Below are 23,253 nucleotides of genomic sequence, written 5' to 3' on the forward strand. Positions count from 1 at the left end.
TTTATTACTAGATTGTCCTTTATAAGTCTCTGTAAAATACTCATGACATTGCTGGATATTTCATAAAATTTATCACTTTTCCTAAATTTAGGTCTTTTGTCTTTTAGGTGGTGGCTTTGAGCCTAAACCAATCTCTCTTTTTGAAGTAGTTTCTGTCTAGCATGTATTTTTTTAAATTAGCTAGTGGCATTTTACACTAGGGTTTTCCCTTATGGGAATTGAACCCAGGGCTTGTACATGGTAGCGCAAGTGCTTCAGTGTCTGAACTACCCTCCCAGTCCTGAAAACACTTTTTTTTGTTGTTGGTTGTACTGGGGATTGAACCTCCTGGAACACTATCACTGAGCTGCATCCCCAGCCCCCCTCCTTCATTTTTTTGAGATTGGGTTGCTACATTGACAAGGCTGGCCTAAAACTTGTGATCCTCCTGCCTCAGCCTCTTGAGTTGCTGAGGTTACAGGTACGCATTACCACATCTGATTTGAAAATACTTTTCAAGTATTTTCAAATGTAAAAATTATTTTCAAATATAAAAGTACTTTTTTATAGTCTGATTTTTTACGTATAAAATTACCACAGAACTATGGTTAACAAAGGATTGGTTTCTTAACCTGTTTCACATCCAACTGCTACATTATCACTTATTACTTGCAACCAAGCTCTCCTGGGCTAATTTTATCACCTAGTAGCTGGTGCCTAAAATTAAAGGCACATAGCATTCTTGCCTATTTAATTTTTTCCCCTCTTATAAGAAACAAGTACTTGGTCATCGCTTTCTTTTTCCCCCTTTACTTTCACCATTTGCTCATTTAATACCTTTCCTCTTATCTCTTTTATGATTAATGTTATGTTACATCAGATGAAATGAAGATGTCTTTTCACTCATTTTGTTCATTCAGCTGGTTTTCAATGAATTCCTACATTGTTCCAGGTACTCCTTGTACACCTCTTCTAGAAGTTAGAAAGTAGTTCTAATCATGGCTGAATCTCAATTGGTTGAGATTTCTAGGTAAGAAACTCCTAGAGGCTGTTCTTAGGATCACTTATGATAACAAGACCATTGGCACTAAGATAAGTTTCTGTTTGCAGGCTAGGCATGCGTACCTGTGAATAAGCATATAGATGAATTCTTTAAAGTTAAGCAAATCGGTCAGTTGTTCCTCTACCCCCAAAAACTTAGAAATGAATTAAACTTTCTTCTTTGACAAAGTTTGTAAGGAACTCCTTAAATATAATATCCAGCTATTCTATTCATTACTTTTTTGGGCAGAGTTGAACTGACTGAATCATCAGTGAGAAGAAGTTTCATCACACTCTTTACCTACTTCTTGACTCAGTGAAGATTGATAAAGTAATATATGTAAATCATCTGGCATATAATTAATAACAAAATTGCTGCTAATACAAATTAGAGTATAAGCTCTGAGTGGCAAAAAGTCACTGTTCTATCCTCAGGGGGAAAAAAAAATTGGTGGAACTAGGTCTTGAACCCAGGGCCTTGTGCATCCTAAACACACACCCTAACTCTGAGCTACATTCTTAGTCCCCTTCAGCAAATACATTGTTGTATTTTGGCACTTAGTAGATACTTAGCAAATAAGGAAAAGATGGATGGATGGATGCTCCTTATATCACAAATCTTCCAGAATTCACCTGAGAGTAAAAAGAAAATATAGAAAAATGGATTCCTAGTACAGAAAGGGTTGTTTTAAATTGCTGAATGAATGCATCAGAGTTTTGCACAAGAAAACTAAGTGAAGAGCATACACTGCAAAGCCTACTTACTAAGCTTCTCTCTTCTCTAATATTCTTCTCAACTGTTTGGCTCCCTTTCTGCTGTATCTTATTCTTCCCTACTGTATATTCCCATCCTCATTTCTGTTTTTCTTGTTTGTATGGGTCTCTGCACCCGATTTTCTCTCTTGTAAAACATGGCATGCATTTTTAAAAATAAATATACAGAATTGTATACATATTTAATATATAAGATTTTGTTCTGTTTCTAATTCTAAAAATAATTAAGGTACTTTATTTTTTTTCTTTAAGAAACAAACCCCCAAAATTACTCTTTACTTTTCCAAGACATCATTTCTTTTTATTTCCCCTGCAGTTCTTATATAGAAGGGGGAAAAGCTTTCTACTCCTAATTTAGGATTCTAGCTTATGAAGTATTTTAAAATTTATCTTAGATTCCTTCCTCTTGCAAACTCACTTCTGGACATATTCTTTTACTTTCTTCATTAAGCAACATAATTTTAGGTATTTCTTTAATTGCTTTCATGTTCATTTGAGGTCCTCTTCAAAGGGTTGCATGAGTTTATAGCTGCCTAAATGCAAAGAGCCTTTTCTTGGAAATTATCTTGTAAAATTATTTTAATAGTATAACTTCTTTGTGCAGTTCTCAATATTACGATTATTGTGTAGTATACACAATATCCATTCTTTTTAGAAAAGTCAAACTTTGAGTGATGTATGGAATTTGAAGAGATAACAATCTGATATTATCAACCTTTTAAAATTATTTATTATTTTAATACTAAATAATTTAAAAAATATTATTAAAATAAATAATTTTAAAATTATTTTATTCTCACCTTTTAAAAATTATTTATTATTATTTTTTAATGTTTTTTTTTTTTTACTATTTTATTTCTGTTTTGGTACTGGGGATTGAATCCAGGGTTACTTTACCACTGAGCTACATCCCCCACCCTTCTTATTTTTTCCTTTTGAGACGTAGTCTCTCTAAGTTGCTGAGACTGGCCTTGCAACCCTTCTGCTAAGCCTCCCAGGTTGCTGGGGTAACAGGAGCCACTGTGCCTGTCAGGTTTTCCCCTTTAAAAAACTGTAAACCAATAAATATAAATACCTCTTTGTTTCATGTTTTCTTTAAATAAGGAAGAAAAATATTTTTACATATTATTTCAGTGGCTTTTAAAAAATCTGTTCCCACTAGAGGAAACATTCTTTCTCTCTGATTTTTATTCATAGCTTTTATGTATTTATTTTCCAGAACTGCTAAATATAAGGTAAAATGTCTAGGATAGAAATATGTTCAGATATAATGGGTAGGACATGTCAAATGTACACTGGTCTTTTTATTTGGATTTTACCTGTGTCCATGTCAAAATTGGGGTTAAACCATATTTCTTAGCAAGATAAATGAACTTGATCAGATAAAGTATCACAAATATCCCATCATCATATTATTATTTGGCTTGTGCTAGTTACCATTTTCAAACTAGTGATTGTCTGAACTTCCTTATAATCTGGTATGACTGAAGCTATATAATTAAAACAAAAAATTGCATATTTTATTATTTGGTTAACTCAGGTTTTGCAGGAAAATAGTACATGGAGTCTATATCTTTCTTTTCTTTTCTTTTTTTTTGGTGCTAGGCAGCTCCTCCTCACCACCACCCAACCCTAACAATTATTTTTAATCTAATAGATCTCAGTGCTGAAAAGACAACCAGTGGTCCTCCAGCCTTGACTCTCAAAGCAAAACTTTATTGCAAATATTGTTTCTGTCCAATACTTTTCTATAGGAACTTTAATTCTTAATATCTTAAATATAACTTATTGATTTCTCATCAGAAGCAACTTAAGTCTTTCTGTGAAGGAATCAATAGTTTTACATATGCCACTTACTCTGTTTCAGCTTTCCCTGAGGCTCCAGGTATTATCACTTCTGTTAATCAAGAGACGTGAGCAAAGAGCTAACTTGTTTTCTTTAGTAGAAACTTTTAAGTTACCTGTAGTTAACACTAAAGGAACAAGTTTTGTTATTCTGTTCCATAAAATGACATAAATTCTTACAGGTATACATAGAAGGGACTGTTTTAAGTGGGAAACCTGATGTCTTTCTCAAAGCTAAATGAGAGTGATTCTGTGCGCATGGAGTAGGGAGAGTAGGCTTCTGTTGAGAAACTGTGGCAAATGCCTCTGTACTTTCATTTAGAGACTTTCATGTCAAAGATAATATGAAGTCTTCTATAAAATTAAATATTAGCTGGGTGTGTTGGCATATGCCTGTAATCCCAGGCACTCAGATGGCTTAGGAAGGAGGATCACAAATTTGAGGCCATCCTTGGCAATTTAGTGAGATCCTGTTTCAAAATTAAAAAAAGGGGGGGGGGCTGGGGATGTAGCTTGGTGGCAGAGTGCCCTGGGTTCAATCCCCATGTGCTGGGGGGAAAATGACACAAGAAGTTTGTGGCTACATAAGGAATCGAAGGACAGGATTTACAGCTGTTATAAGCAGAGCGAGAAAGGACAGCAGACAGATAGACACACACACACACACACACACACAACCCTGTCTAGACTTCTTGCCTCATTAATTATGAAATCTGACTTGTATTTTGAGAAAACTGTTGAAAATTTTAATGTTTGTATTAGAAATAATGACCTTGAGTAATATGTCTTTCATTGTTTAAGCATCTAGAAAACATACATATAGAAATGATACCACAAAAATAGTTAATCAATTAAACAACAACAACAACAACAACCTGTTTCTTTTTTCTTTATTTTGTGGGGAGGATTGGGTCCTGGGGATTGAACCCCATGGTCTCTCACATGCTCTAACACTGAATTCCACCCCCAGCCAAAAACCTCTTTCTTGGCTGAGCTTGCCTGTCAGTGATAGAATGCTTGCTTTGTGTATACAAGGCCATAGATTGGATCCCCACAATGCTGGGGGTAGAGTGGGTAGGCTTGTTATTTAAAGACTTAATTATTACTAGATTCAGCTGTGCTATGATTTGGATATGAGATGTCCCTGAAAAGCTCATATGTTAGATAACACAAGAAAGTTCAGAGGTAAAATAATTATATTATGAGAGCTCTAACCTAATCAGTGGATTAATTCACTTGATATAAGAAAATTTTGAGCAGATACTGGGTGGTAACTGTAGCATCTGTAGGCAGAGTGTGACTGGAGTAGGTAGGTCACTGGGGGTGTGGCCTGGAATACTATTTGTTGATGGTCCCTTCCCTTCTCTCTCTGCTTCCTGGCTGCCATCAGCTTAGTGGCTTTCCTCCATCATGCTCTTCTGTAGTAATGTTCTGCTTCACCTTAGGCCCAGACCAATGTAGTTGGCTGACCATGCACTGAACCTCTGAAAACTGTGAGTCCAGAATAAATGTTTCCTCCTCTTATGTTGTTCTTGTCAACTATTTTGGTCATAGTGGCAAAAATCTGACTAACACAAGCTAGGCTATAAGTAAAACCTAAACCATTTAGTGAACCATTTAGATGGTTTCAAATTAAATCAGAAGAATAGAGTAGATAAGGGACAAGCACCATCAGTTTCTTTTTATTGACACTGGGTAGTGCCGCCTCACACAATTACCTTAGCCTTTGTTTATTTACATATGTCAGTAAGGATCTATACCATGGCAAACCCACAGAGTAATGTCAGACAGGCCACACACTAAATAAGTTAGTGTGCAGAACTGATTTTACTTTCCTGGCCTCTAAACTCATATACTACATTTGTCAAGGTTATTATATCCAGTAATTAAATAGACATTTATTCCTGTTCAATATTTTTTAGTGTTCTGCTTAAAGCATTGTCATGAATGGAAGCTATTTTGAATAGGTAAACTTGGAAATATATCATCTTCTTGCTCAAATATTACCTTTTTATATTAAGCTAAATTTTGCTCAGTTTTTCTCCATAGCTTCATAATCTACTTTGTTTTTATGCTGTTCATCACCCACTAAAATGTTAGCTTCTTGGGGATAGGGCTTGATTTTTTTCAACCCAAGAAACTAGAACATATTACATGGTGTGCATGCAGAAGATTCCTCTGGGAATATATTTAAGAATGAATTATAATATCATAGAAAGTATACATGTTCAATTTGTTCAAAGTGATTTGGCTGAGGTATACGTTTATCAGCAAGGTCTAAATTATTTCTGTAATTTTTTTTTTTTTTTTTGTGTGTGTGTGTGTGTGGTGTTACTGGGGGTTGAACTTTGCATCTATTGGGTAGGGACTCTTCTCTACCACTGAACTGCTTCCCCAAACCATTTCTTTCAGTCTTGGTCTTTGTATCATATATCATATGATTACTAGTTTTTCAGATGTGAAATGATAGCTCATCATGGTTTTATTTGCACTCTTTTCTTCTTTATAAAGTAATAGGAATTGATCTCAGGGGTGTTCTACCATTGAACTACCTTCCACCTCTTTTTATTTTGAGATGGCCTCACTAGTTGCCAAGGCTGGTTATGAACTTGTAATTCTCCTGCCTAAGCCTCCAAAGTTACTGGATTATAGGTGTACACCACCATGTCAGGCTTATTTCCACATGTTTTTGATGAGTAAGGAGATTGTCTTTTTCATATGTTAATTGGATATTTGTGTTTGTTCTTTGAGTACTCATTGACAGTTTGCCTTTTTAAAATTGGGTGTTAGTCATTTTCCTATTGATACATCGGAGTTTTTTTTTTTTTGAGAGAGAATTTTAATATTTATTTTTTTTAGTTTTCAGTGGACACAACATCTTTGTTTGTATGTGGTGCTGAGGATTGAACCTGGGCTGCACGCATGCCAGGCAAGCGCATTACCGCTTGAGCCACATCCCCAGGCCCTACATCGAAGTTTTTTTCTTTTCGTTTTTTGGTACCAGGGATCCAGGGATTGAACCCAGAGGTGCTTAACCAATGAACCACATCCCTAGTCCTCCCCTACTCCCCCCTTTTTTTTTATTTGAGACAGGGTCTTACTAAACTGCTGAGGCTGACTTTGAATTTAGGATCTTCCTACCTCAGACTCCGGAGCTGCTGGAATTTGGCTCGGAGTTCTTAATATAAATAACAAACTTTGTTATGTATGATATGTATATTGTACATATCATTAGTTTGTGGACCTTGTCTTTTCAGTCACTGTTGAGTGTTAAAAGATGAAGAAAAAGTCTTATTGTGGTTGAATCTATTATGATATAGACTGTCGGGGGGAGCAATGGGGAGAGAGATTGATTTAAGAAATCATTTCCTACTCTGAGTTCTTAAAAGTACTTTTCAATATTGCCTTCTGGAAATCCCCCCCCTCCCATTTTTTGTTTGCATTTGTTTTTAAACCATGTGGAATTGATTTTTGTGTCTGGGATATGGGTCCAATATGAGTAATCACCTTTCAAATACCATTTACTGTCTTCCTTCCCTGCTCTCCCCCATGATCTGTACTGATGTTGCTGTCATGAAACAGTCCTCAACATAGTGCATTTGTTACTGGGCCTTGTATTTTGTTCCATAGGTTGACTTGTCTCTATGCCAGGGTCATTCTTTTGTAACTATTACAGCTTTATTATTCATCTTTGTATTTATTATTGCAGTTCTGATAAACATTAAACAAGTCTTTTCATTTTATTTTTCTTTAGGGATCTTTTGACTGTTCCAGGTCCTTTGTAATCTGCTTAAAAATTTGAGCCAGTTTATCATGTTCCACAAAAAATTCTTTTGATTAGAATTTTTTTACTAAGAATTCCTATCTTTGTTTAGATTTAGTCATAGGCATTTTAAAAAAATGCTGTTGCAAATGGCCTGTTTTTTAAAATTGTAAAATGTGTGGGATATATATATGTATACACACACAACATAAAACTTAGCATTTTAATCCTTTTGAGCATGCAATTCAGGGACATTAAATATATTTACATTGTTGTACAACCATCACTACATATCTAGCTCCAGATAGTTCCACCTCTCCATCACCTATCTAAAACAAAAATCTGTAACCATTAAATAATAACTCCTAATCTCTGATAATCACTAATTTACTTTCTTTCTTGGAATTTGATTAGGCAGAATTGTAAATGATAGTTTTTAATAATAGTTTTTCTCTTTTAAAGTGAAAGAAATAATCATGTTTTCTTAATCGGTGCCTAGAACTGTTGCTTGATATTTAATTCTAGTAGTTTGGCTATGTGTGGGTTTTGTGCATAAACAGGCATATCACACATAAGTAGAAGACTTTCTACTGTTAAACCTGCCCATTGAGTTTTAACTTTTAATTTAAGTTTTTTTAAAAATTTGAAGTCCTTTGGTTCATATGTAGATCTGCAGGCTGCCTCTTCAATCTTCTTTCTTTCAATGTATTAAGAATTGTTACTTATTATCCAATTTTGATATGAACTGTGACAATCTGAATCTGCTAGTTCTGCTAGTTTTTTCTGAGGTAGTTTTATTTCTTCTGTGTACTTGCTGAGTTAAAGCCTACTCATTCCTCAGAAGGTTATTCCTGCCAGATCTTGCTGGCAATACTAATATAAGATGGGCTTTAAATTCTTTTAGATGGGGGGCTGGGTACTGAGGATTAAATCCAAGGGCACTTTACCACTGAACTACATCTTCTGCCCTTTTTATTTTTTATTTTGAGACAAATTCTGACTAATTTGTCAGAATTTAGGCTGGTTTTGACGTCGGGAACTTCCTGCTTCAGCCTCTCAAGTTACTAGAATTATAGGAGTGTGCTACCACACCTGGCTACTTTAAATTCTTCACTCAGGTTTTTTATAATGGTTTAATTTGGGCTCTAAACCTGTAAGAGGACTGCTTTGTGATTAAAATTTTTCAGTTTTTTTTTGGTTGTTGTTGTTATCCCCCCCTGCCTATCCTCTATGTGGGAATGGGGGAGCTTCACTAGAGGAATTTTTGTAATTCCCTTAGGAGGATTTCTCACCCATATATTGAAAGTATATTAAGTCTCAGTTTTATGAGGAAACTTCTTATAGATACCCACCTTTACCAGCTTTTAATCTTTGTTTCTTACTCTTTGTCCTACAATGCTATGGAAATCTAAACTCATTTACTCAGCCATAAAGACAAATGAAATTGTCATTTGAAGGAAAATTGATGGAACTAGAGATCATTATGTTAAGTGAAATAAGTCAAACTGAGAAGGTCAAGGATTTTATGCTTTTTTTTATATGTGAAAGATAGAGAGGAAAAAGGAAAAGAAACATGAAAAAAAGAATTCCAAAGAAGAAAGGGACTAAGGGGGTGAAGGTGTGTGTGGGGGACACGTTCAAGGGAGTGCTGTTGGCCAAATTATATTGTTATATTGTGTGCATGTATGAATATGTAACAACAAATCCTGTCATTATATATGACTAGAAGACTCCAATAAAAAAATGTGTGAAAAAAAATCTCAACTCAGATTTTTACCTGCTTTGGCAAATGCTCTTGGGCTGAAAGCTCTTTTTAATACTTTAGTTACCAGTTTCTCCTTACCTTGGTTTTTACTCTCTTGTTAACCTATCACGACATTTATTTGAGGGACTTTCACATTTTATGTTTTTTTTTTTTTGGCCGGTGGGGGGATTATTGGGGATTGAACTCAGGGGCACTTGGTCACTGAGCCACATTCCCAGTCCTATTTTGTATTTTATTTAGAGACAGTTCTCCCTGAGTTGCTTAGTGTCTCATTGTTGCTGAGGTTAGCTTTGAACTTGTGATCCTCCTGCCTCAGCCTTCCGAGCTGCTGGGATCACGGGCGTCTACCACCATGCCAGACTTTTAAGTTATTTTTATTTGGAGTATAAATTTGCTATATACCATACTGCTGGAAATTCCCATGTCATTTTATTATGTTGTTTTTAGTCATTTGGAAGGGATACTTGGGGTAAAATTAATCATAAACACTTATAAAAATGAAAAGTGACCTTTAATAACTGCTAATTAAGGATTTTTTTTTTAATAGGTGTCAGCTGTGATGCATGTTTAAAAGGCAATTTTCGAGGTCGCAGATACAAGTGTTTAATTTGCTACGATTACGATCTTTGTGCATCTTGTTATGAAAGTGGTGCAACAACAACAAGGCATACAACTGACCACCCAATGCAGTGCATATTAACAAGGGTAGATTTTGGTAAGTGTTTAAAAAAAATTTTAATAAATGGTCATTTAGAATTTTATGTGTGCATGAAGAAGCAAAGGCAAAATGTTTTAAAACTATCTTTAATGGCAAATATGGTGGCTAAAATTCATTAAAAATAAATTGTGCCATTGTATTCTAAGTATTTCTGTCTCTAAATCATAGTTTATGTTTTTGTGAAGCCATTTCAATAAATACATACCTGGCAAGGTATGAAATAGAAAAGTGCTTTAATAAAGAAGGAATAAAATCAAACTATTCTCATCAGCAGCACAGAAGTACTAGTTCTTGGTCTAGTTATTAGAATGCAGATCATTTCTACAATTTATTAGGGGTCATTGTTCATCTATAAGAAAAGCTATAATATTTCTGCTGTAATTTCTTACCTAGCCAAAACTTGTTATTAGTATTTTTTTGGTCATAGCTCTTCTTAATAATGGATATGAAGTAGTATCTCAAGTGCTTTTGATTTGCATTTCAAAATCGAGACTGGCCTTAGACTTTGGATACTTCTGCCTCAGCCTCCTGAGTGGCTGTAATTAGAGGCACATACCACTGCCTGGCAGAATTTTTTGTATAGGGAGTTGAGGTAGAGGGTCAGCTTTATTCTTTTGCGTATCCAGTTCTTTTGGATATCTTGTTGCCCCCAGCATCATTAAAGAATCTGTTCTTTTTAAAGAATATATTCTTTTTAAAAAAATACATATATACTTTTGATTTTTTAAATTTTTATGTGGTGCTGAGGATCGAACCCTGGGCCTTGCATTTGCAAGGCGAGTGCTTTACCGCTGAGCCATAACCCCAGCACCAAGAACCTATTCTTTAGCCAATGAATTGTCTTGGTACTTTTGTTGAAAGTAAATTGACCATTAATGAGGTTTATTTCTGTTTATTCAGTGTATTCCATTGGTCTGTATGTTTGTTTATGCCAGGCCTACACTATCTTTACTTCTATAGTTTTAAAGTAAGTTTTGAAATTGTGTGTGGGTCTTCCAATTTTTATTCCTTTTCAGGATTATTTTGGTTATTCTTGGCTCTTTGAGTTTCTGTGTGAATTTTAGGATCAATTTGTCAGTTTTTGTAAAGAAACCACCAGGGATTTTGATGGAGATTGTATTTAATCTGTAGTTTAGTTTGGAGAGTCTTAATAATATTAATAACTATAATAATTAATACTAATTAAATTGATGGCCAGTGAACATAGATATCTTTTTTACTTATTTAGGTATATACTTTCTTTTGACAAAGTTTTATAGTTATCAGCATACATTTTGCACCTGCTTAATTGTATTCCAAAGTGTTTTTTCTTCTTTTCGTTTTTATAATTAAAATTGTTTTATTTTGGAGTAGTTATTACAAATGTATAGAAAAGTAATTGATTTTTATATATAGATCTTGTATCCTACACTTTTGCTGAAATTCTGATAGTTTTTTATTTGATTATTTAGAATTTTCTATAAACAAGGTCATGTCATCTACAGATATAGTTAGGTCATTTTACTTCTTCCTTTCCTTTTCTCTGGTTAGATCCTCTAGTAAAATACTGAATAAAAGTGACAAGAGTAAACACCCTTATCTTGGATCTTAGGGGGAAAAGTATCCAGTCTTTTACCAGTGATATAATGTTTTTTTAATAAATTTATTCTAATTTGTTATACATGACAGCAGAATGCATTTCCATCCTAGTACAAATGTAGAGCATAATTTTTTATGTCTCTGGTTGTTCACAAAATAGAGTCACACCATTTGTGTCTTTATATATGTACTTCAGGTACATGTATGAAGAATGAGATATCCATCTCATTCCACCATCTGGTTGTGAGTTTTTGATAGATATCCTTTATTGGGTGAGGAAATTCTGTTCTTTTTATATACATATTCTTTCTTTCTTTCTTCTCAACGGCCCCAAATTTGCCTAGTGAATCTTGTTATCATAATAAACTGTGTCTGTCTGTCTCTCTCTCTCATATATATTTACATACACACATATGTGTATATATATATGTATATATATATATATATATATATATATATATATATATTTAGAAAGTTTACAGCCCCTAAGGAATAAACAAATGTGTATGATGTAGTGAACACTTCCATTTTTTTCTCCTTATAAAAGTTATCTTATGCTGTTCTCTTAAATATGGCCTGTTTAATGTTAAAGAAATAAATATGTATGGGACTGGGGATGTAGGTTAGTGGCAGAGCACTTGCATGAGGCCCTGGGTTCAGTTCTTTGTAGTAAAGTAGAGTTGTACAGCATATTAAATATACTTTGATTTTCTTTTGTGCTACAAGTGGAGAAAAGTAGACTTATTTCCTAAGATAAACTAATGAAGCAAACAGATTATTCCCACAGACTCTGTCTGGGTAGTTCTTTTGTAACTTATTTGGGCAGAGTATATTGTGGTAGTACCCTATTCAAGTTCATATCCACAAAAATTGAATGCCTATGATACTTTCTGCTCTAAGAATTTTATGTTCCGCAGACAAATAATTGCATCTGGTAGTTGTCTATTGATCATAGAGGTCTATTCTTTCCCTCTGAGTACTTGTATATAGTACATTTTCCTGAATCTTATCTTGATATTATCGTTGCCACAGAAGGTAGAGAGAGAAGGAAAAATTAATTACCATTAAATTAGATACACATGTGGAATGATCACTCTCAAAATTATATGAAGAGGAGTTCATTAGCTTTTTGTCATTGTGACAAAATAACTGAGATTATCAATTTAAAAGGAGAAAAGATTTATTTTGACTCATAGTTTCAGAGGTTTCAGTCTATGGATATTTGACCCTTTTGTTTTGGGCCTGTGTTGGCAGGAGCACATTATGGCAGGAACACATAGTGAAGGAGGCCTAGTCTCCTCATGACAAGCTGGGAAGCAAAGAGAAAGAAAAAGGGGCTAAGATCCCAAACCTCCCTTCAAGGGCACATCCTCAGTGACCCATCCCGCTAGCACCACAGGCTGGTCAATGAGCCTTTATACACATGGGCCTTAGGAGGATTTTCAAACTATAGCAGGGAGAAAGTAGTTTGCTTTGTTTTCTTTGCCAGGTGTAGTAGGTTATCCAGGGAAAGAATTTTTGGGAAGAGTAGTCTGTTGCCCTGTGGGAATAAAAATGTTTGAAATGTAAACAAAGAGGGATTTAAGCACTCCATGGCAGAGTGAGGTGGATAATTCAGATGCACTTTTTTCTTTATTGTAACATATGGTTATGTTTTTATATATTAAAAATTTATTAATAATTATATCTCAATTCAATTCTACTTTATTTTTCAGATTTGTACTATGGTGGGGAAGCTTTCTCTGTAGAGCAGCCACAGTCTTTTACTTGTCCCTATTGTGGAAAAATGGGCTACACAGAGACATCTCTTCAAGAACATGTTACTTCTGAACATGCAGAAACATCAACAGAAGTGGTATGTGAAGCAGTCTTTTGTCTAAAATGATATTGTGAAGAATGTTATTCCTAACATTGATAAAGTAAGGTCATTATTATCTATCTCTTACTTAGTATATTGATAATTTTAATAAATGTAATGTAAACACTATCTTTTAACAGATATTTTACAACTTGAGGAGGCTGCATTCATATGATATTTGTTCATCTTAACCTTTAATTACTGTGTTGCTGACAGCATAGCATGAAGTCTTGGCCAAATTCAGAAGAGCTTTATTAAATGCTTTGTGAAAAGGTTGAACAGATCCCAGCCAACCTTCAGTGCATCTCTTTTTTAAGTATTGTTCATTTTACTACAAACTTCATTTTTCTTATATAAGGAACTTTTAACAGGATATTTAAAAATCTATGGTTGTATATTAAACAGTAATCCATTGTCCACTCATTGTAGTGGATCACTGACTTCTTTAGTTTTTTCATCAGATCAAATCTTGTTTGCTAGGCAAGAACTCTATGCAGTCCCTCAATTCTTCCTTCCTAATCTTTTTCAATAATGTAAAGTCAAAGACACCGAATAATACACAAAGTGTTACCTTAAAAGCCTTTTGGAGTTTATATCTATTTTTTAGTTGTCAATAGATCTTTATTTTATTTATTTATATGCGGCACTGAGAATTGAACCCAGGGCCTCACACATGCTAGGCAAGCACTTTACCACTGAGCCACAACCCCAGTCCCCTTTTGGAGTTTTTTTCAAGAAATGATGAATATACACAAAAGAGTCTCTCTCCCACCTCTTTACTATTGCCAATAAGAGGTAAATGAAGACTGTATATGGAACTGTAGGTAATGAATTTGAGGAATTTTGGTACAAACAATTGCATATATATCAACTGATAAGCCCCCCAATGTACTTGGAACAAATAAAGTACCATTTTCAAGGACATGCAGGTATTTGAACTCAGCCAGAGGCCCTCTGGGTTTTAGGGTCTCTCCTTGACTCTGTTACAACTCTCATATTTAGACTAAAACATTTACCTTTATTTTCATGGACACCACCAGGTAAGTGCTTAACATTGTCATAAACTTATAGTTTAAACAATTGGTGAATTTATTTTTATGGTCCTCAAGCCAGATTTTATTGTCTACTGGTCAGAAATGTTCTCATTTTGTACATCCGGGAGCCTCAGAGCACTGTTATCACATTAATTACCTAGATTCAGTAAGGCAAGAGGTGGGAGGAGCAGGAGGTTCCCTTTTTGTATTCTTAAGATAATTATAAGCCAATAGTTCCTAGTGTAGTCCTTTCATTACCCCATTGGGTAGGACAACTACCTAGTTTTTCACATACAAAATTAGAGAATTAAGTGGAGATTTAAATCCTTTCCATGAAACCAGTCTAGGTGTCTGTCAGCTGATGAAAGGATAAAGAAAATGTGGTTCATATACACAATGGGATTTTGTTCATCCATAAAGAAGAATGAAGTTATATCATTTGCAGGAAAATGGGTGGAACTTGAGATCATTATGTTAAGCTAAATAAGCCAAAATCAGAAAGCCAAGGGTAATGTTTTCTTTCATATGTGAAAGTTAGAAAGGAGAAAAAAAAAAGAAGAAGAAAGGTGTATGGGGGAAATCTCAAGGGAAAAGCAAAGGGAGACCCATAAAGTAGAGAAAAGGGACTAAGGGGAGGAAGGAGAAGAAGGAAAGAGAAATACTAGGCAACAATATTTACTAAATTATATCATTATATTGTGTGCCTGTACAAATATGTAGCAACATATTAATTGTAGTGTACCAACAAAATCCTTTCCATGGGTGAAAAACAAATTATTTATTTTTATAAATCAAAAATTAATACCCAGCAACTTTCCCTGTTCTTTTTCCTGAAAACAAATATTCAAAAATTTATTTATATTTCAATGTATCTGATACACACTTTGAAAATTAAATACCCACCATTTACAAATGGTTTTGTGTTCTGTACCCTATAACTTGTGTTCAGTTATTCACCTTCACTGAGTTTCTAAGCTTTTGGTACATAGCTTAAACAGTCACCATTCTAATTTTTCATATTGGTTTTATGAAATACTTAAAGGATTTCTTTCTCCTCATTCACCCTTAGCCTTGGCTTGAGTACTACCTACCTTTGTAACTACCCATACCATACCTCTCCATTTTAAAGTGAAAAATGGCAAGCAGACAGGATCTTTGATATAAAGTTACATGTATTTGTTTTGCTTCTTTGAATCTGTGGGTCATATCCTAATGCCAGAATTGGCATTTCAGCAAGAGTAGTATTCAAGTATGGTTCAGTGGCTAGTGTCCATTCTGAAGAATTGGTGCCCATGCCACACATACCTTTCTGTACATGTACAAAACCTGTTATTGGTTCTAACATGCCAGCCTGGGCAACTTAGCAGACCCTGTCTCAATAATTTAAGAAAAAAGGGCTGGTAGAACTGTCCTGGTACTAGGTAATAGTATTTACTAAATCATATCGTTATATTGTGTGCACGTACAAATATGTAGCAAGTGAAGAAAAATAGAGTTAATCACATTGTTTGTGAACAGTTGTATTCACATAGCAACTTGCTATGTTTTTATTTCCTTTTATAAAAAAAATTCATAGCTACTATTTAAAAGATGTAACTGTGTTTTATTTAAAAGATCTTTACATGTATCATCCAGTTCACCTTCATAATAACCTTCATTAAAGAATTAGTGCTATTTTTTTCTCTTTTACATTTTGAATGTTTATATTAGATTACATTAGGATTTAAGATGTTTTACGACAAAAGCAGAAAATGACAAACAAGAAGTATTCCAAAGAAAAACTAAAGTGAAATGAATATTGGTGCACTAAAGGACTTATAGAATTAGGATTATATTGATTTTTTAAAATTAGTTTTTAGTTGTAGATGGACACAATATCTTTATTTATTTGTTTTTATGTGGTACTGAAATTTGAACCCAGTGCCTCATATGCGAGGCAAGTACTCTACCACTGAGGTTCAGCTCCAGCCCAGGATTGTATTAAAATTTTATCAATTTATAAATAGAAAGAATTTTTAAACAGAAAATGTTGAAAACACAAACTATTAAAAAAAAAAAGTAATGAAAATATCCTATGATTTCTCTAGGCAGGGGCAAATATTAAAATCTTGATACTTATTCCAGGCATCAATCATACTATATATTAATATAATCTTAAGTTTTATGTGTAAATTTGGGCTAATATTTCACATTATTTCTTTCCTGCTTATTTTCTGTCTTTAAAAGCTGTTTGAGAAATAATTTTAAATGGCTGTATAATTCTTGATTGAGTTACCATAATTTACTTCAAAGAATATAGAGGGGTTCATTGTAACATATTCATACACGTGCATAAAATTATTTGATCAGCTTTAATTCCCAGCACCTCTCCTTTTCCTAACTCCGCCCCACTGCCTCCGAACCCCCCTTCTCAATTCTACTGGTCTCCCTTATGTTTTCCTGAATTTCCTTTAAATTTTTTTTTTCTCTCTCTCTACCTTCCACATATGAGAGTGAACATATAACTCATGACTTTGAATCTGGCATATTTTGCTTGACACGATATTTTCCAATTCCATCCATTTTCCTGCAAATGACATAATTTTGTTCTTTATGGCTAAATAAATCTCCATTATGTATATAAATATAAACCATAGTTTCTTTATTCATTAATCTGTTGACAGTAGCTAGGCTGTTTTTATAACTTGGCTGTTGTGAATTGTGTTGATATAAGCATGGTGTACATATGTCACTCTAGTATGCTGACTTTAATTCTTTTGGAAAAATACCAGCAGTGGTATACCTGGGCCATACAGCGGTTCTATTCCTTTTAGGCTTTGAGGAGACTCTATAACTTATTGCCTTAGTGGTTATACTCATTTTAGAGTTCCACCAACAGTGTATAATGTACCTTTTCCCCCATGAACTCACCGGCATTTAGTATTCCTTGTGTTCTTGCTGATTGTCATTCTAACCGGAGTGAGATGAAATCTCAGTGATATCTTGATTTGCATTTCCCTAAATGCTAAAGATGTTGAACATTTTTTTGTGTATTTCTTGGCTATCTGTATTTCTTTTTAAAATTTATTATTTTATTTGTTCTTTTTAGCTATACATGACAGTATATTTTGAAATATTATACATACATGGAATATAACTTATTCTAATTAGGATCCCATTCTTGTGGTTGTAACTCTGTAGTATAATTTGAAATTTGTTATTGTGATTCATCCAGCATTGCTTTTATTGCTCAGAATTGCTTTGGCTATTTTGGGTCTTTTCTTCTTCCATGTGAATATTAGGGATTTTTTTTTCTAGTTCTGTGAAGAATGTTATTAGTATTTGATGGATATAGCATTGAATCTGTAGATTGCTTTTTATTTTATTTTTTTTTAAATTTTTTTTTTTTTTTTAGTTGTTAATGGACCTATAATTTATATGTGGTGCTGAGAATTGAACCTAGTGCTTCACTCGGGCTGGGCAAGCGCTCTACAACTGAGCCTGGGCTCCAGCCCCCGGTTTTTTTTTTTTTTTTTTTTTGTGGCGCTAGGGATTGAACCCTGGGCCTTGTGCTTGCAAGGCAAGCACTCTACCAACTGAGCTATATCCCCAGCCCCTTCTTTTTTTAAATGTTGTGCTGAGGATTGAACCCTGTGCCCAGCATGTGCTAGGCGAGCGCTCTATCACTGAGCCACAACCCTAGCCCCCTGATGGCTTTTGATAATATGGCCATTTTAACAATATTAATTCTGCCTAGCCATGAACATGGAAGGTCTTTTTATCCTCTAGTATCTTTTATTTTTGTCTTCAATATTGTGAAATTTTCATTCTAAAGGTCTTTCACCTCTTTGGTTAGATTTATTCCTAGGTTGTGTTTTTTTTTGGGGGGGGGAGGGGGGTTGCTGTTGTAAATGAAATTGTTTTCCATATTTCTTTGGTGGATTAATTATTGGTGCATAGAAAAGCTATTGATTTTTGTATGTTGATTTTAAATCCTACTACTTGGTGGAATTTGCTTCTCAGCTCTAGAAATCTTCAGGTGAAGTTTTCTGGACTTCATGTGTTACAATTATATATAAATGTCAAAGTGTCCCCCTTTACTCCACACTGTTTTTCTAGTTGTGGTAAATCAAACATTTTTATTTGCATTATGGAGCTCAAGAGTGACTCATAGCTGTGTGTGGTGGCATGCATTTGTAATCCCAGTGATTTGGGAGGCAGAAGGAGGATTATAAGTTGACACCAGCCTGGACAACTTAGCAAGACTCCTGAATCACATTGTTTGGGTGGGCAATTATATTCACATGACAACTTGCTATGTCTCCTTTTCTGTTTCTCTTAACATTTTTTTTAAATGCCTAATTCACTGTCTTGATTTTGTTCCCTTGCTACCTTTGTTGGTCCTCTAGACCCCTAATTTGCACCTCCTTGTAGGACTCAAGAGTAACATTTTTTTTAGCCAGCATCCTTTTGGAACATTTAGAAGCAAGAGGATGAATCTCTGAAAATATCACTGTCATCATTGTAAATGTTTACTGAGCTGACAGAGCTAGTAAAGTTTACTGAAGGATAATTTTTAAAACAATGTTGTAGTCCTTGTCTAACTAGAGACTTTATGGCCCACCACAAGGTGTCTCCCTCTTTAAGATTAAGAGGTTTAATTCTGAGGGTATGGAGGAAGAGGAAGATCCTTCAAAAGCAGATACCATGAAAAACAACATCTGACATAGAATGTGTAGTAAAGATCTTTACTAGTTAAAAAGAAAAACCTAGGATGGTATAGATAGGTTATCAGTTTCAAGTAATCTATGTAAACATCAAATTTGATAAAAAATATGCTTTTAAAATTAAGCCCAAGTTTTTAAAAATTAATATAAATCATTAATATACAATTTAGTTGATTGGGACAACTGGCTGGAATATGGGTTATGGGAAGAAAGCACAATATGTAATTATCCAAATCCATCAACCTTTTGAAGTCAGCAGCAGAGGTCAAACAATATTGCAAATATGAAGATTCTATTGAAAGGGTCACAATTATGGAAGAGACATGCAAGTTGGAAAAGCTTTTCTTTCCTTTGGCATCTATTTGAGAGCATAAAGAATGGCATTAGGAGTACTTTCTCTGAGGGCTGGGGATGTGGCTCAGTGGTAGAGTGCTTGCCTTGCATGCATGAGACCCTGGGTTCAATCCCTAGCACCACCCAAAAATTAAAAAATAAATAATTTAAAAAATGATGGCTCCTCTGGAATTTTTCTTAAATCTTTCAGTTGAAGTAACTGGCACTACAACTAATTAGAAAGCCTTTGGGACTGGCACAGTGGCACATGGGTATAATCCCAGCAACGCAGGAGGCTGAGGCCAGGAGGACGAGAGTTTGAGGCCAGCTTCAGCAATTTAGCAAGCCCTGTCTTAAAATAAAAAATAAACAGGACTGGGGATGTAAGTCAGTGGTAAAGTGCCCCTGGATATAAACCACAGTAATATCACCCCACCCCCCACCCCCACCCCTGGAAGAGGAGCCTTTGGGTTTCTGTTTTGGAATGAAACGTGTTATACATTTAATTAATGGTATATAAGTAATCCTTTCAGTTTTTTGTTTAGTAGACCTCAAAATTTATGTGAAATGAATAAATGAACGATCAGTGGAGTAGAGGAAGGGGATTGGGATTGATGGGATAAGGGAAGAACCGTGGAATGAATCTTATGTGTACATGTATGTACATACATGAATATTCTACAGTGACTTTCACCATTATGTATACTACAAGACACTAATATAAAATAAGGAAGTAAATAATTATGATTAAGAGGTAAAAGTAACTTTAGGCTTACTTGTAAACAATTATAACACATTCTGTTTATAATCACAGCAGTTTTGTATTAATTCACTGCTGGGACCTTTTTGCTTTTTATTTTTTATTTCAGTTATTTATTCTTTGTTTTCATTACTCTCCAGAAAAGGAGTTAGGCCAGTCTACAGCCTTTTAGGTTTGCTTGGTACATTTTAATGCTACTTTTCCTTCCCTCCCCTTTCGCTCCTGAAGATTGAACCCAGGACCTTTACCACTGAGTTTTAGCCCCAGTCCTCATTTGCTCCTTTTTGAATGAAAATCTTTATGTGTTTGCAAGAAATTGAGTTTAATTTTGAAATAGCATAGTGGTATTGTGTTTGAATTATGCTGATGTGGTAAGAATTTTTAGGGAATTTTATTAGGGAGGGGTTTAGGGTGTGCCTCATTGATATAGTGCTTGGTTAGCTGTCTAGCAAGATAGAATTTTTATATGTCGATATATAGCACTAACCTGTCAATATATGTTTCCTTATTAGGAGAAATAATAGTTTGAACCACCATATTTGTATTATATATATCATATATTTTGTACAAATTTTATATTATGTATTTTCTTAAAATATTGTTTATACATTATTTATATATTAAATATTTATAAATGTCACTTATTTTTCTGTTATAATTGAATAATCAGAAAAGATAAGCATTTAAAAGCCAGATATAGAAAAAATAGACATTGATTAATTGTTAATTGCTTACAGTCTTTATCAAAGTGTGCAGTTGGATACTTCCTGCTTTTCTGTAAACTAACAATATTTTATTTAATAAGAGTGTTAACTAATTGTTTTGTTGAAATATTTTATTTAACAATAGTGCCAAAATAAGAGTACCTTATTAATATTACTCAATGTGTGGATCAGAGTATAATACTTCTTACCATCTGTACCTTTCATTGCATGCGTGCGTGTGTGTGTGTGTGTGGCAGGGGGAGGGCTGTTGGGAGAATGCTGGGGATAGAACCCAGAACCTTACGAATGCTAGACACTCTACCAAATAATTATTTCTGTATTTAGAACTTGTTTGAATTGCATGTTTAAAAATAATATGTATTGAGCACATTTACTTGCTTAAAATCAGATAGTAATACTTTATGTTTTAAATATTATTTTAAATATTTAGTTATTCCATATTTGTTTTAGGGTAGCCCTGTATCTATATGTCATAGTACTTGCAAAGCTATTTCTACAAGAAATAAATTCTTTAAGATGATATGAAAACCAAGAAAGAAATCATCTAAGTTATTATGAGAATAAAATAATAGTATCTTTTCCATGAATCTAAGCCTAGTATCTGAGCCTAATACTAGAGAATATGGTGTTCTCTTGCTTCTGGGGAAGGGATTTTATTGCTCTGTACTTTCTTTTGTGTTGAAATAAAATCCCATAGGGCAAGATGAACAAGACAGTTTTCAGAGTGGCAAGTATGTCCGATACGAAGGGAGGTGCTAAGTAATATCTGCTAAGCAGGTATTAGAGACCTTCATTTGCAGTTCTTTTTTCTTCAGTCAGTGATCTGACTACTAGAAGAAAAAGTAGGCCCCAAAGTCTATCATACTTATCAGCTTAGAAACCAACTTCCTCAAGAGCAAGAAGTACAATCAAGAATCGATAAACGGGATGGTATCAAACTAAAAAACTTTCTTCTCTGTCCTATGAAATTCTGGTTTGTCTGGTTCAGTGTCCAGACAGCTGATCTCCAGTCAGTGCATAGAAATGTGTTGCAGGACTTTTAGGAAGACCTGTATTAGAGGTGGTATAAACTGAAGATGCTCAATGGCAACTGTTGACAAATTGTAATAAGGTAACTCATTAGTTTTTTATAAAGTCTCTAGCCTTGTGGAGTGTGGTGGCACATGCCTGTAACCCCAGCTGCTCCGGAGGCTAAGACAGGAGGATCAGAGCCAGCCTCAGCAATAATGAGGTGCTAAGCAACTCAGTGAGACGCTGTCTCTAAATAAAATACAAAATAGGTCTGGGGATATGGCTCTGTGGTTGAGTGTGCAATCCCCTGTTCAATCCTGAGTTCAATCCCTGGTACCTTAAAAAAAATGTCTCTAGCCTTGTCTCTTCCCTTCTTTTCCTGCCCTGTCTCTCAGGTTTAAAAAAATACTGGTTAAACAAGAATTATTTGAAGATTTCAACCTCAACATTCATGGCTGAAATCATTTTTTTCTAGGATGTTCTACCAAACTCAGCTGTGCTTGACAAACTGGTTATGACTTTGAGAAGAGAAAAATACAAAGCTTTGTTATCATCAAACTAATTTAAACTTACTACAAATAACACAAACACATAATCCCAGCAACTTGGGAGGCTGAGGCAGGAGGATCACAAGTTTGAGGCCAGTTTGGGCAATTTAGGGAGACCCTGTCAGAAAATAAAAAGAGTTTGGGATGTGACTCAGTACATATACCACTGAATCCAGTCTCCATTGGGTGGAGGGGGGCTAGTAAATAACTCAAACTTTAATTTTGGTGGAGTTCATTTCTCATTCTTCACTAAAATTGTTAGTAGCTAGTGTTTGGTCACTTTCTGTCCCATTCAGCTTTCACCCCTCTCCCCATTATTTATTTTGGGACAGGGTCTCACTAAATTGCAGCGGTAGGCCTCAATCTTGCCTCAGCCTCCCAAGTTGCTGGAATTATGTGTTTGTATTATTTCTAATGCAGTTAAATTAGTTTAGTGATGACAAAGGCTTCATCAGCCTCCAGAGTTGTTGGGATTACAGGCATGTGCTACTGTGCCCCAGTGTTTTCAGCTTCTTACATCTTTAAAACAGTTTCTATTTTTCTTTTTTTTTTTCCCTTAAAGTCTACAAGTAGAATATATAACTATTCCCACTGAAGATAGAAAGAGTAGACCTTAAGATAGGGGATTTCTTCCAGCCAAGATGGATGCTTACCTCTAGAGTGAATTATGGACAGCATAAAGAAACGGAACAATTTTGATTCTTTTGGAGGTATTTTTATTTCCAGTTTTGTGAATTCCCAAGACATCAGCATACTCCTGGGTTTACATTTCTGTATAGGAAACATGTTAAAAGACCTCTACAATGAAGAATACA

At 34.6% G+C, this 23,253-nt stretch overlaps 1 protein-coding gene across 3 annotated transcripts in view; it reads left to right on the forward strand.

Moving 5' to 3' along the window:
• Window positions 1-23,253, forward strand: part of Kcmf1 (potassium channel modulatory factor 1) — a 78,260-nt gene that overhangs the window by 34,996 nt on the left and 20,011 nt on the right. For 2 of the 3 annotated variants that reach the window (XM_015499877.2, XM_048787453.1), the window contains exons 2-3: window positions 9,715-9,882; window positions 13,179-13,318. In XM_015499877.2, coding sequence (XP_015355363.1) covers window positions 9,715-9,882; window positions 13,179-13,318 — 308 coding nt within the window. Of the gene's footprint in view, window positions 1-6,547; window positions 6,569-9,714; window positions 9,883-13,178; window positions 13,319-23,253 lie in introns of those variants that run through there. The other variant, XM_048787452.1, reaches the window with a different exon arrangement.

The sequence above is a fragment of the Marmota marmota genome, unplaced genomic scaffold (genome assembly GCF_001458135.2).
Source record: "Marmota marmota marmota unplaced genomic scaffold, marMar, whole genome shotgun sequence".
Taxonomy (NCBI): domain Eukaryota; kingdom Metazoa; phylum Chordata; class Mammalia; order Rodentia; family Sciuridae; genus Marmota; species Marmota marmota.